We start from the raw sequence: 13,312 nt of genomic DNA, 5'->3' as shown, positions 1-13,312 counted from the left end.
GATAAAACTTGCCTTTGTAACATTGTAACCTGTTTGTCAGTAAAACTTGCCTTGGTAACATTGTAATCCCTTTATCAGCAAAACTTGCCTTTGTAACATTGTAGCCTATTTATCAATAAAACTTGCCTTTGTAACATTGTAACCTGTTCATCAGTAAAACTTGCCCTTGTAACATTGTAATCCCTTTATCAGCAAAACTTGCCTTTGTAACATTGTAACCTATTTATCAATAAAACTTGCCTTTGTAGCATTGTAACCTGTTTATCAGTAAAACTTGCCTTAGTAACATCTTCATCAGTAAAGATTGTTTATTACATATTTAGCTAGAATATATGAGTTTAATTTCTTGGTCCAGAAGGTGTTACTTACTACATATTGCAAAGGCTTTTTCATTGTTAAAACATTTAATTAGTTGTAATATATGCTTTGTGTTATCCATCAGAGAAAATTAGTTAAATTATAAACATGAATATTTCATTTGTGTCATCCATCTGAGAAATGTAGGTAACAGACAAACATTTTATCACCAGGTAAACTATGGTGGTTGTTTAAATATCAGAAAGATGGGATTAATCACACCTCATTCATAATTGGCATATAGAAAAGCAAGCTGTTTGCATCATGATACCATATATATATATATATATATATATATATATATATATATATATATATATATATATATATATATATATATATATATATATTAATACAAATAATACTATCATGCATGTTAGAGAATTTTTAGTTTGTACTATACAGTGATTCGAACCCAGGTCCATAGGTAAACAGCACCCATCACCTTGCCTGCACACACGAGCCAATATTCCTTCATGACTAAGCATACATCACCAATAAATGATGGTACTCAATCAGTATTATATGCATCATGTGTAGCAGACACACTCGCATGATGCCCTAGTAATTAATTCTCATGTATCTACACAGAATTAATTATAGAGAATTGTGTATATTTATAATTCTCTATAATTAATTCTATATACCTTGATTTCTTTCATAGGAATCCAGAATGGCTGTATAGATACATGAGAATTAATTACTAGATATATATATATTGTCTAAAAATTTAAAAACAATTACATATGAGTTCAAATAAATTTTTCTGATAGTAATCATGTTAATATAAATTATTGGGTACCAAACATCTATGTTGATGTATCATCAACAAGCAATGTTAGACACTGACATCTTCAGTGAGCATGGCTAGGCACTTGGATCTTGAATGAATGTAGTTAGACACTGCAATCTTGAATGAACATGGGCAGACACTGAGATCTTGAACACATATTGCTAGACTGAGAATGTGAAAAATCATGGTTAAACAGATCTTGAATGAGCATAATTAGACACTGAAAACTTGAATGAACAGGGCTAGACACTGAGACCCTGAACAAGTGTGGTTAGATATAAAGATTTTGAGTGAGCATGGTTAGATGCCGAGATTTTGAATGAACATGGTTGGACACAGATCTTGAATCAACATGCTTAGAGAATGCAATCAGGAGTGAACATGGCTAGACACTGAGATTCTGAATGAGCATAGCCAGACACTGATCTTAAATGAGCATGTTGAGATACTGAGATATTAAACAAACATGCTTAGACTCTGAGATCTTGAATGACATTGATCTTTTTAGTCACTGTGAGTGCATGATCATAGTTAACAAGCATACTTAAATGAAGATCAAAATGAACATGGTCAGACACAGATTCTGAATGGTCATGGTTAGACTCTGAGGTCTTGAATGAGCATGGTTAGACAATGAGATCTAGAATGAACACGGTTAGACTCTGAGATTTTGAATGGTTATGGCTAGACTCTGAGATCTTGAATGAGCATGGTTAGACTCTGAGATCTTGAATGAGCATGGTTAGTCACTGAGATCTTGAATGAGCATGGTTAGTCACTGAGATTTTGAATGGTCATGGTTAGACTCTGAGGTCTTGAATGAACATGGTTAGACACTGAGATCTTGAATGAATATGGTTAGACAACATAATACGTTTTGTTTAGCATTACTGTAATCCGTCACTCTAAATATGTTCAAGGGTGCCATAAAAGGTGTACTGTGTTTTATGTGAGGCTGCCTTATAATGGGGTATATTATACATATTATTACAATTACACAATTTAATGGGATCTATGAGAATACCATAAAAAAAACATGTTGTATTGAGGTGTCTTATAGTGGCGGTCAAATGCAGTACAAGATCTTTACAATTGTTCACCACTTTTTAATAACATTATTAATGTAAACAAAAATTATGTGACAAAAGTGTGCATATACATTCTTGCCATTAATGAGTTATGTTATCTATGCTCTATCAAGATATCACATTCAAATTGTCATTCACATGTACATTATTTGTTGCAAATAGATGGCATGGATGTGTTCAATAATGTATGCACCAACTGATGCCTCATGATCAGGACAAAAAAAGTTTAAGTCATGTATCAACCAGCCCCTGGAAAGCCATATTGCAAACCAAGTACCACAATGAATGGACTGAAACTCCAGGCTGTTGACAACTTCACAGAGCTGGGCAACACACTTCTGGATAGCACTCAACATTGACAATGAGGTCAACAGCAGTCAACACTGACAATGAGGTCAATAGCAGACACCACTGAATGAGGTCAATAGCAGTCAACATTGACAATGAGGTCAATAGCAGACACCACTGAATGAGGTCAATAGCACTCAACATTGACAATGAGGTCAATAGCAGTCAACATTGACAATGAGGTCAACAGCAGACACCACTGAATGAGGTCAATAGCAGTCAACATTGACAATGAGGTCAACAGCAGCCAAAATTGACAATGAAGTGACAACAGCAGCCAACATTGAAAATGCAGTCAACAGCAGTCAACATTGACAATGCAGTCAACAGCAGTCAAAATTGACAATGAAGTGACAACAGCAGTCAACATTGGCAATGCAGTCAACACTGACAATGAGGTCAATAGCACAATTGCCACAGCCACCTCAACCTTCATGAGACCATGTGGGAATGTTTAGGATTGCAGAGAAATAAGCCTTACCACCAAGCCTTACCAGCAAGCCTTACTAGCAAGCCTTACCACCAAGCCTAACCATCAAGCCTTACCACCAAGCTGAAAATACACATTACTGCAGTGCTCACCACCCTCCTGTATGCCAGCATGATTTGGACTGTCTATAGCAGACATTCCAGACAACTAAATCAATTCTTTGCAGGATTATGTGGATAATGTTGCAGGAAACATTTCCTGACACTGAGGTTCTCAAGAGGGCCAGCATCCCATCCATCTTCATGTTGCAGCAGAGGGAACAAATTAGATTGGCAGGACACTTCATCTGCATGCCCTAGGAATGGATTTGTAAACAGCTGCACTATGGTGAACACTGGGAAAGAAAACATGCTGTTGGAGGACAAAATAATCATTTTAAGGACTCAATGAAGGTGCCTTTGAAAAACCTGCAGATCGATATTGCCTCATGGGAGACCCTTGCACAAGACTGTCCCTCCCAGCAAAGCAAGATTACAGCTGTTGCTTTAGCAAGACAACAGAAGAGAATTTCTAAAGCGATCAGAAAACATGACACTTGTAAGGCCAGAGCTGCCAACACCTCTGCTTCCATACCAACCCTTAAGTGCTCCACATATTGGAGAGACTTCCTTGCCTGGATTGGCCTTACTAGCTATTTCCAGACACACGAATTGACAACAGAGAACTGAAGCTGTAGTCTTTGTTGCCACTGATGGATGAACATGGTCATTTATTGTAACGCATACACATGCCCTAATAATGCAGCACATTTTTGGGGTCAAAACACAAAATATATTGTTGTTTAGCGTACATTTTGTCATCCCAGCATGCATCATGGGAGGTAAGCAGGTGCTAAAAGCTGCATGGGATATCATGATTTTTTACATCTTACCACTAATGCATTAAATTAAAATGACATTGTACTGTAATTATGTATACCTGGGGACTGAAACAGCAGCATACCTTTCTCATGTGATATTAATTTATAAATTGAAAGAATTAGATAATGTGTAACATTTAGTTGATCAGCTTGTACTTGCTGGCACAGTTCCCTTGAGTCCATCAATCAATTTTAACATACATATTTTGTTGATTGTTCTAAAATGTCACCATGGCTGCTAGCTAATACATAATATGGAATAATAATTTCCAGTTGAAAAAAAGGTATATTGATTGGAACTATCTCTATTGATGAACTGAGAATGAAAGTTAATCTGATGAGAAAAATATTTGTTGGTAAACTAAAAATGAGACTTATTCTGGTGAGAAAAATCCCTGTTAGTAAACTGAAAATAAGATGATAGGTGAGAAAATCTCTGCTAGAAAACCAAAATTTAGACTTCGTCTGGTGAGAAAAATCTTTGTTATAAATTATCATATGGGTTACTAACATTGGTGATCTAAATCATAAAATATGCCAAGGATTTCATTCTGTTTGTAGAGCTGATGACATATGTTAATTAGGATAATGACAGTAATGACACATTTTTTATTTTGCAAACAAAATTTTATAATTACCTGGTTTATTAAACAAGCATGTGTGACCTTTGAAAATGTATCTGATACATGTATATAATTGTGTACACCAATTATGCATATCAGATCGCACTCATTATTCTGTTGTTCATTATAATGCATGTTAAAGCTATGGACCATGAGACCAAGATTACAAAAATGTAAAGAAAAAGAAATAAAAAATTAATTTTTAAAAATGTTCAACTTTCTTAAGCTAAGGTATGTGTAATAACCCTATAGGGGTTTCACACCAGAGGGCATCTTGGTGCAACTCGCTTCCGGATAGTTCAATCAATTAAGATGGTAGATGTAGATCAAGAAAATGTGACAGACCACTCACATTATGCAAGCAGGATCGATATCTCACTATCTTAAAAAGAAATTCTGTGAATAGTTTATGAATTGTTTTTACGTCTTTTTTTTCTCTCACTAACTTGCACTGCTCCCAGCTTTCAAATAAATATTCTCTGCCCATTTAAGAACTGCATTATCTTTCCATTACTACCTTATGCTCTAGTTTGTATTATTTGATTGTGCAAAAGTGTATTGCTGCGTAAAAAGTTCTTGCAATTTATCTTGCTTGAAGAATAATGACAATATGTTTATTTTTTACATCTTCAATCATTGCAGTTAATGGAAGTTGAACGACAACGAGAAAAAATGCAAAATTCTCAAGGTTCTTTTATGATTGATTTAGACTGTTACTTTTCTATTAATGTTCATTATATTTTTCCTGAAATTACTTGAGTTTTTAAAAATGCACAAATGTCAATCACACTTGAACAGACAGGTGCACGTATGAGTCTCCTTGATGAGTATTTTAATTTTATTTCCTTGAACGGTTGGAAATTTTAGAGTATACACTTTGGAGAAATATCAATGTTAGACACACTATGCATGTATAGGACATTTGTGGCTCTCACCTATCTGCCTGTCTGTCTGTATGTATGTCTGTCTCATTTCATCTGGTGCATGGGTATGTATATCCTCAAATGAATGTGTGTTTGCATACGTATATTACATAAACATACTTCTGGTTAAAAATGAGTATAAAATGATGCTAAGATAGAAAGAGTGACAGAAAGATAAAGACAACAAATATGAATATTTGTGAGTATCCATTTATTATTGACTTGTAGAGAAAGTTCTTACAAGCAGTCTCTTTTTTAAATCATACTGTTTGCAATTTCACATCTGGTCATGTGGATCAATATTGATTTAAAAGGCAAACCAAAGTAATAGGACAGAATCTGTGATATAATTGGATCTTTAAAACTTACATATTTGATGCAATGAGAGTTAAACAGAATTAAAATAACTTTAAGAAGGCTGTTCTACATTAATGTGCTGGTGGCAATCAGAAATGTTGTCTAAAGACCCCAGTTGAGAGTTATTACGTGTCAGCATAAGCAAAGAAAATTTATTCTCAAAGTTATTGCATGTACCATCTGATACTTGATGTTTCAAAAGTCAAAAAGAAAATGAAACAAAAATAAACATCATTGGGCATGTTATTTAATCTGAATATTGTACGATATTTACACCCAAATATGAATAAATATTCCATCTTTATCTTTATGATAGCTAATGTAATTATTGCTTTGCTAAGTTCCTCTGAATACATTAAAATACTGTGTTCCATTTTTTTAATAAAAACTTCTCTAGTTTAAAATTTTCAGCATTACAAATCAGCTGACATATCAAATTCATGTTATAATTTTCTTACTGAACTTGTGTTATAACTTTCTTAACTCATGTTATAAATGAACTATTAGCCTTGTGAAAACAACTGAGAAAGAAAGATATACCAACATAGAAGAATGCAAATTGTTGAGATTGTTTTCGTTAAAGTTATATAGCCAAAAATGTGCAATAAATGTTTAAAATCGGACAGCAAAGTGAAATGTTCCTACAAATGTATCTGAAATTATGGATAATGAATCTATATTATCAGGTATGGACAGTGTATTTAATTAAATTATTTGATATGATTTAAGTATGGAAAGTAAATATTATTTAATTATCTGATATAATGTAAGTATGGACACTGAATCTTATTATCTGATTTAATGTCTATAATTAATATCCTAGTATGAACAAAAGATGTTAGACATATATAATTGATTCATTGGTTTAACCATAATGATCTGTATACAGCTAAGATTCCTTCCTTTGTTGACTTTATGTTTCACTAACCAAGTGTAGAACAGTGAACTATCCGGATCTGGAATTTTTTGTGGGCATGAGCATTGGAGCTATGGGAGGCAATTTTAGGCACTATGATCAGTAACTCCGTTGCAACCGTGAAACCCATTATATAAATCTTTGCTATGTAGCAACCTTGATAAATTTGTGCAATGTAGCAACCCTTTATAAATATGTGCTATGTAGCAACCCTATATACATATGTGCTATGTTGCAACCTATATAAATCTGTGCTATGTAGCAACCTATATAAATCTGTGCTATGTAGCAACCTATATAAATATGTGCTATGTAGCAACCTAAATAAATCTGTGCTATGTAGCACCCTATACAAATATGTGCTATGTAGCATCCCTATATAATTCTGTGCTATGTAGCAACCTATATAAATCTGTGCTATGTAGGAACCTAAATAAATATGTGCTATGTAGCAACCATATATAAATCTGTGCTATGTAGCAACCATATATAAATCTGTGCTATGTAGCAACCTATATAAATCTGTGCTATGTAGCAACCTATATAAATATGTGCTATGTAGCAACATGTATAAATCTGCGCTATGTAGCAGCCCTATATAAATCTGTAATATGTTGTTGTTGTTGTTGTGGGGTTTAATGCCATTTTTCAGCACACGATAGGCTATGCATGGCTGCCAGTATTAATGGTGGAGGAAGAACCCTGGAAAATCCCAGGAAGAACCACCGACCCACGAGAAGCTACTGGCAAGCTTTCTCACATACCCACATTGGCCGAATCCTGGACTTGAACTAACACAGACAGAGGTGAGATGGCAGTGATCCATAACAGAGAGCACTTTAGACCACTCGGCCACTCGGGGCCCCTTGTAATATGTAGCATCCTATATAAATCTGTGGTATGTATCAACCCTATATAAATCTGTGGTATGTAGCAACCCTATAAAAATCTATGGTATATAGCAACCATGTTTAAATTTGTAGCATACAGTAACCCCAAATTCACAAACATTGGCACACTGTGAATATAAGGAAATTACAAGTGTCCTTCCTCTAAGGTTGCTCAGTAAAATGTTTACTCTCTATCAATGCATGGATCCCATTCATTTTATAAAGTTTTGTTTTATCTTTGCTGCTATAATTACTTCAATTAATTTAGTTCCTAGCTAATGAAAATCTGTTAAAGGTCATACCATATTTTGTGTTTTTTGCACTGGTATGAACAACAAAATGACTTATTTAAACATCACTCAGTATGATGCTCACTCATTTATAACATGTCACATGCAATAAGTGTCACATTACCATATATATCCAATGATAACCCCATGCAATAACTGGCACATTACCATATATATCCAATGATAACCCCATGCAATAACTGGCACATTACCATATATATCCAATGATAACCCCATGCAATAACTGGCACATTACCATATATATCCAATGATAACCCCATGCAATAACTGGCACATTACCATACATATCCAATGATAAATCCATGCAATAAGTGTCACATTACCATATATATCCAATGATAACCCCATGCAATAACTGGCACATTACCATATATATCCAATGATAACCCCATGCAATAACTGGCACATTACCTTATCTATCCAATGATAACCCCATGCAATAACTGGCACATTACCATACATATCCAATGATAACCCCATGCAATAAGTGTCACATTACCATATATATCCAATGATAACCCCATGCAATAAGTGTCACATTACCATACATATCCAATGATAACCCCATGCAATAAGTGTCACATTACCATATATATCCAATGATAAATCCATGCAATAAGTGTCACATTACCATATATATTCAATGATAACCCCATGCAATAAGTGTCACATTACCTTATCTATCCAATGATAAATCCATGCAATAACTGGCACATTACCATACATATCCAATGATAACCCCATGCAATAACTGGCACATTACCATATATATCCAATGATAAATCCATGCAATAAGTGTCACATTACCATACATATCCAATGATAAATCCATGCAATAAGTGTCACATTACCATACATATCCAATGATAAATCCATGCAATAAGTGTCACATTACCATACATATCCAATGATAAATCCATGCAATAAGTGTCACATTGCCATATATATTCAATGATAACCCCATGCAATAACTGGCACATTACCTTATCTATCCAATGATAAATCCATGCAATAAGTGTCACATTACCATACATATCCAATGATAAATCCATGCAATAAGAAGCACATTACCATACATATCCAATGATAACCCCATGCAATATATGGCAGATTATTATATATCATCAGTGACAGCCCCATACAATAAGTGACACATTACCATATGTACCAATGATGCAATACAATATTATAAGCCAGCTGATCCACAATAATGGGAAGTGAGAAAAAACAGTTACTTTTATGCTGGCATCATTATTAAAAGTTTATTAATATTTTGGTAGAAGTTTTCAACATTATTTTGATCGTGGGCTCAACATGCAGATCCTGGTCCTTGTGAAAAATTTGTCACATTTTTATTTAAGAAACTATGATCCATTATTATACCTATCCCACTTTTTAAAAACAATTTCAAGGGTGGGACACTTATGGCTTGCTTTAGGAGAAATTCTACATAGTATGCAACATTTTGTATCTCATGAACACACGAGAAAGAATCTATTTGAACCCCATATTTGGAATGACTTAGTACAAATTAACGATTAGATTTGTGAGATTTCAAATATTATGTAAATGATACAATTTGGCACTATACTTAGTGATATAACTATGTGAGAATTCAAATACTATGTAAAGGATATGATTTGGCATTATACTTAGTGATATATCTATGTGAGAATTCAAGTATCATGCAAATAATGTTTTGGCATTATACATAGTGATATATCTGTGAGAGATTTCAAATATTATGTAAATGATATGATTTGGCTTATACCTAGTGATATATCTGTGTGAGATTTTAAATATTATGCAAATTATATGATTTGGCATTAGTGATGCATCTATGTGAGATTTAGGGGCCCCAAGTAGCCATGTGGTCTAAAGCGCTCTCTGTCATGGATCACTGCCATCTCACCTCTGTCTGCGTTCGTTCAAGTCTAGGATTCGGCCAATGTGGGTATGTGAGAAAGCTTGCCAGTAGCTTCTCGTGGGTCGGTGGTTCTTCCCGGGGTTTTCCGGGTTCTTCCTCCACCAATAATACTGGCCGCCATGCATAGCCTATCTTGTGCTGAAAAATGGTGTTAAACTCTACAACAACAATAATAACATGTGAGATTTAAAATATTATGTAAATTATATGATTTGGCATTATACTTAGTGATTTATCTATGTCAGATTTCAAATAGTATGTAAATGACATGATTTGGTATCATACTTGGTGATATATCTATGTGAGATTTCAAATACAGTAGTATGTAAATGATGATTTGGCATTATACTCAATGATATATCTGTGGAAAGTTAATCTTTATGATCATACTATACACATGTTTTCACAAAAAGACACTTTTTATACTTAAAAATGTGCAGGTGAATGAAAAAAATGATGGACTTAAAAAAAAAATGAGACCTGTCCAAATCCTAATCTCTCATTCCATGCCAGTTACTTGTCCAAGAGAATGATTGTTCTTTTAGACATAATTTTGACTATGGGGCAAAATATTTCTTCAAAGTCACTTGCCCTAGATTTATGTGTGTGAGAATATATGTACGGAGAGTTAGTTATTTTGGTGGTCATTCCATAGCTTGGTCATATCTGGCAAAGGTTACTCTGAATATTATTGTTAGTCTTTTATATCAGCTCAGTCTGTTTCAAGAGATGAAATAAAATTTAAACAATAACTTTGTTTTCTGGCAAAATTCAGCCATATTCAAATAAAATTACAAACTAAAGATTTATGAAGAAGTGCAGTTTGCATAAAACAATACGGAAAAATATCTAACAGTAAATGGCTGATTAAATTTCACATAATATTTTGCCATAAACCAGAATCTTCAACAGTGCTGTCACTACATAATAGGTATACATGTTATACGATTACATAAAATATTTAGAAGACAGCATTATGGCCTCAGTGATTGATTATATGACCAATAAAAACCGAATCAATGATTAAAAATTAAACCTAATGTCTATTGACTTGGATTATAGCTATTTCTGTTGATGTCTGAGTGGTTCTTGTGATAAGCTGGACAAGCGCTTGAAAGGACTTTCAAAAAGTCTCAAGTAGAAACCATAAATCATGCTGACAATAGGCTCTCACAGTTTAAATGTTTGCATTGCTGAAAGAGAGCTAAATATGGCGCAACATACAAATGACAAATGCAAAACTTAAGTGTTCACTTGGAACTTTCATAAACATATTTGTGAATAATAATAATAATAATAATAATAATAATAATAATAATAATAATAATCAATTCAGCCTCAGAAATGACAGTGACTTTTAGAAAAACTTCAAACATTGTTATCTCCATTTACCAAGAAAAATGAAACTCATCTTTAGTAATAACCTCTATTAATTAAGCCAGGCATTTTTTTAAATCCATTATTTAATCAGGAGATATGGTTAAACTGAACATAATTTCATTAAGGAATAGTAATACATGTATTTGTTCATATTTTGAAATTGAAGAATTGTTGGCAATTTTTCTACATTTATTTAAAAGCATAAACAATCATTCACATGAATAGCTTACTTGTTATTGGCTTATTATTAAATCACAGAACATAATTTTATCATCTTCATTTTCAAACTTTTGTTTTTTTAGAGTTCATTATTTCAGAATAAAAACCTGCAGTCAGAAAGAAAGAGATTTTATGAAATTGTTTGCTAGATTCAAGATGAATAGCTCCCAATTTCACTATACTTAATATTGACTGAAAATTTTTAGTGATTAGTATCATTATTATTAACAATATCCTCACCTGCTTTGCATATCCACTCTAAGTAGCCATTTAGTTCTCGATCTAACTGCTGCCTTCTGCGGAGTTTGAAGAAAGCCCTGCGGTTTTCTACTCTCTCTCTTTCTTTGGCAAATTCTCTGTAAAAGACAAATAATTAAGCAGCATAAATCCAAGAAGTGTTTTGCCTTATTTATGGGGGTGGGGTGGGGTGGCCAATCAGGTGAATTTCTTAAAGGCAGCTGATTATGTCAAAGAAAGATTAACAAGTTCTCAATGATTGGTAAAATAAATCAGAATGGCCAATGAGATATTTGGGCCTGAATTGGTCAGGACTGTAACAAGTTCTGAAGGAGAGAGAATGCCTTGAAAGTTCACAAGGATGTAAAGAAAAACATAAAAATATAAGGTAGGTATGGACAATTAATTATTTAATAGCAATTTTATGTATAGAATATCTAAATATAAGTGGCCTTGTATAAAAGACAGTCCACAATTATGGCTCCATAAACAGCATGATAGTGAGAGAGCATTGCACTCAGTGAAAGAGAACACAATACTCAAATGTAAACATAATTTTATAGAACACTGTACTCAGCAAGAGAACATTATGCTCAACTGTAAACAGCATTACAGAGCACTATACTCAGCTGTAAACAGAATTTTTTGAGCACTGTACTCAGTGAGAGAACACTATGCTCAACTGTAAACAGAATAAGCACTGATCAACACAGTGACTGTCAGCAGACCTCAGTCTACTCATTACATCAATTCTTATGTCAAATAAGCAATCCATACTATCTATGGTTGGACACAAACTTTTACTGAGGCAAATACACTATATAAAATCATAAATATTAGACTAAATGAGAAGGCTGGGTTTGATAAGCAATATTCCTTGCTGCAGGTCTTCCAATCACTGGTCATATTGGTAAACCCAATACATGACGTGGATAGTATATTTAAAATCCTGTTTACATGAGCTAGGAATAAAAACTGTAAAGGAACTCACTTGTGCTCTGTGGTTGATTTTATTTTAAAAAGGCCCAACTTTCCATTCCCCTCCAAATGATTAAAAATTTAATAAAATGACTTGTTGCTTTATTTTAGCTAAAATTAATAGAGCAATCTCACTTCTTGGCACATATTGAAAACGTATAAATATTTTATTCCAAAAAGTCCATTTCTTCTCCAATTAAAATTTTGTAGATGAAATACTGGCCTCTTTTGGGACATATGTTTATCAAGTATGATCTTGTCCTTTCTAAGTTTGACCTTGGAGACTACCACCATTTTAGTACATATTATACTCATGTTTAATTCAACCAATTGTGAATGTCAGTACTGAATTACTTAGCTACTGATAATGATCTGTCAGTGTTGTGTCAATATACTGTCATTGTAAAACGAATGTACTGTCAGCATTCTACCAGACATGGTAAAGTTGTAGTTGTTGTAGGGTTTAACGCCATTTTTCAGCATAAGATAGGCTATACATGGCAGCCAGTATTAATGGTGGAGGAAGAACCTGGGAAAATACCGGAAAGAACCACCGACCCATGAGAAGCTACTGGCAAGCTTTCTCACATACCCACATTGGCTGAATCCGAGACTC

At 33.7% G+C, this 13,312-nt stretch overlaps 1 protein-coding gene across 1 annotated transcript in view; it reads right to left on the bottom strand.

Moving 5' to 3' along the window:
• LOC149780003 (voltage-dependent calcium channel type A subunit alpha-1-like) overlaps positions 1–13,312 on the bottom strand; it is a 384,117-nt gene that overhangs the window by 198,251 nt on the left and 172,554 nt on the right. Inside the window, exon 11 of the mRNA XM_089937395.1 lies at positions 11,722–11,837. Within this exon, the coding sequence (XP_089793521.1) occupies positions 11,722–11,837 (116 nt within the window). The remainder of the gene's footprint in view (positions 1–11,721; positions 11,838–13,312) is intronic.

The sequence above is a fragment of the Sinohyriopsis cumingii genome, chromosome 16 (genome assembly GCF_028554795.1).
Source record: "Sinohyriopsis cumingii isolate HCF-2022 chromosome 16, ASM2855479v2, whole genome shotgun sequence".
Lineage (NCBI taxonomy): Eukaryota > Metazoa > Mollusca > Bivalvia > Unionida > Unionidae > Sinohyriopsis > Sinohyriopsis cumingii.
The sequence above is the reverse complement of the archived record's forward strand: the minus strand, read 5'-3'. Positions and strand labels throughout refer to the sequence as shown.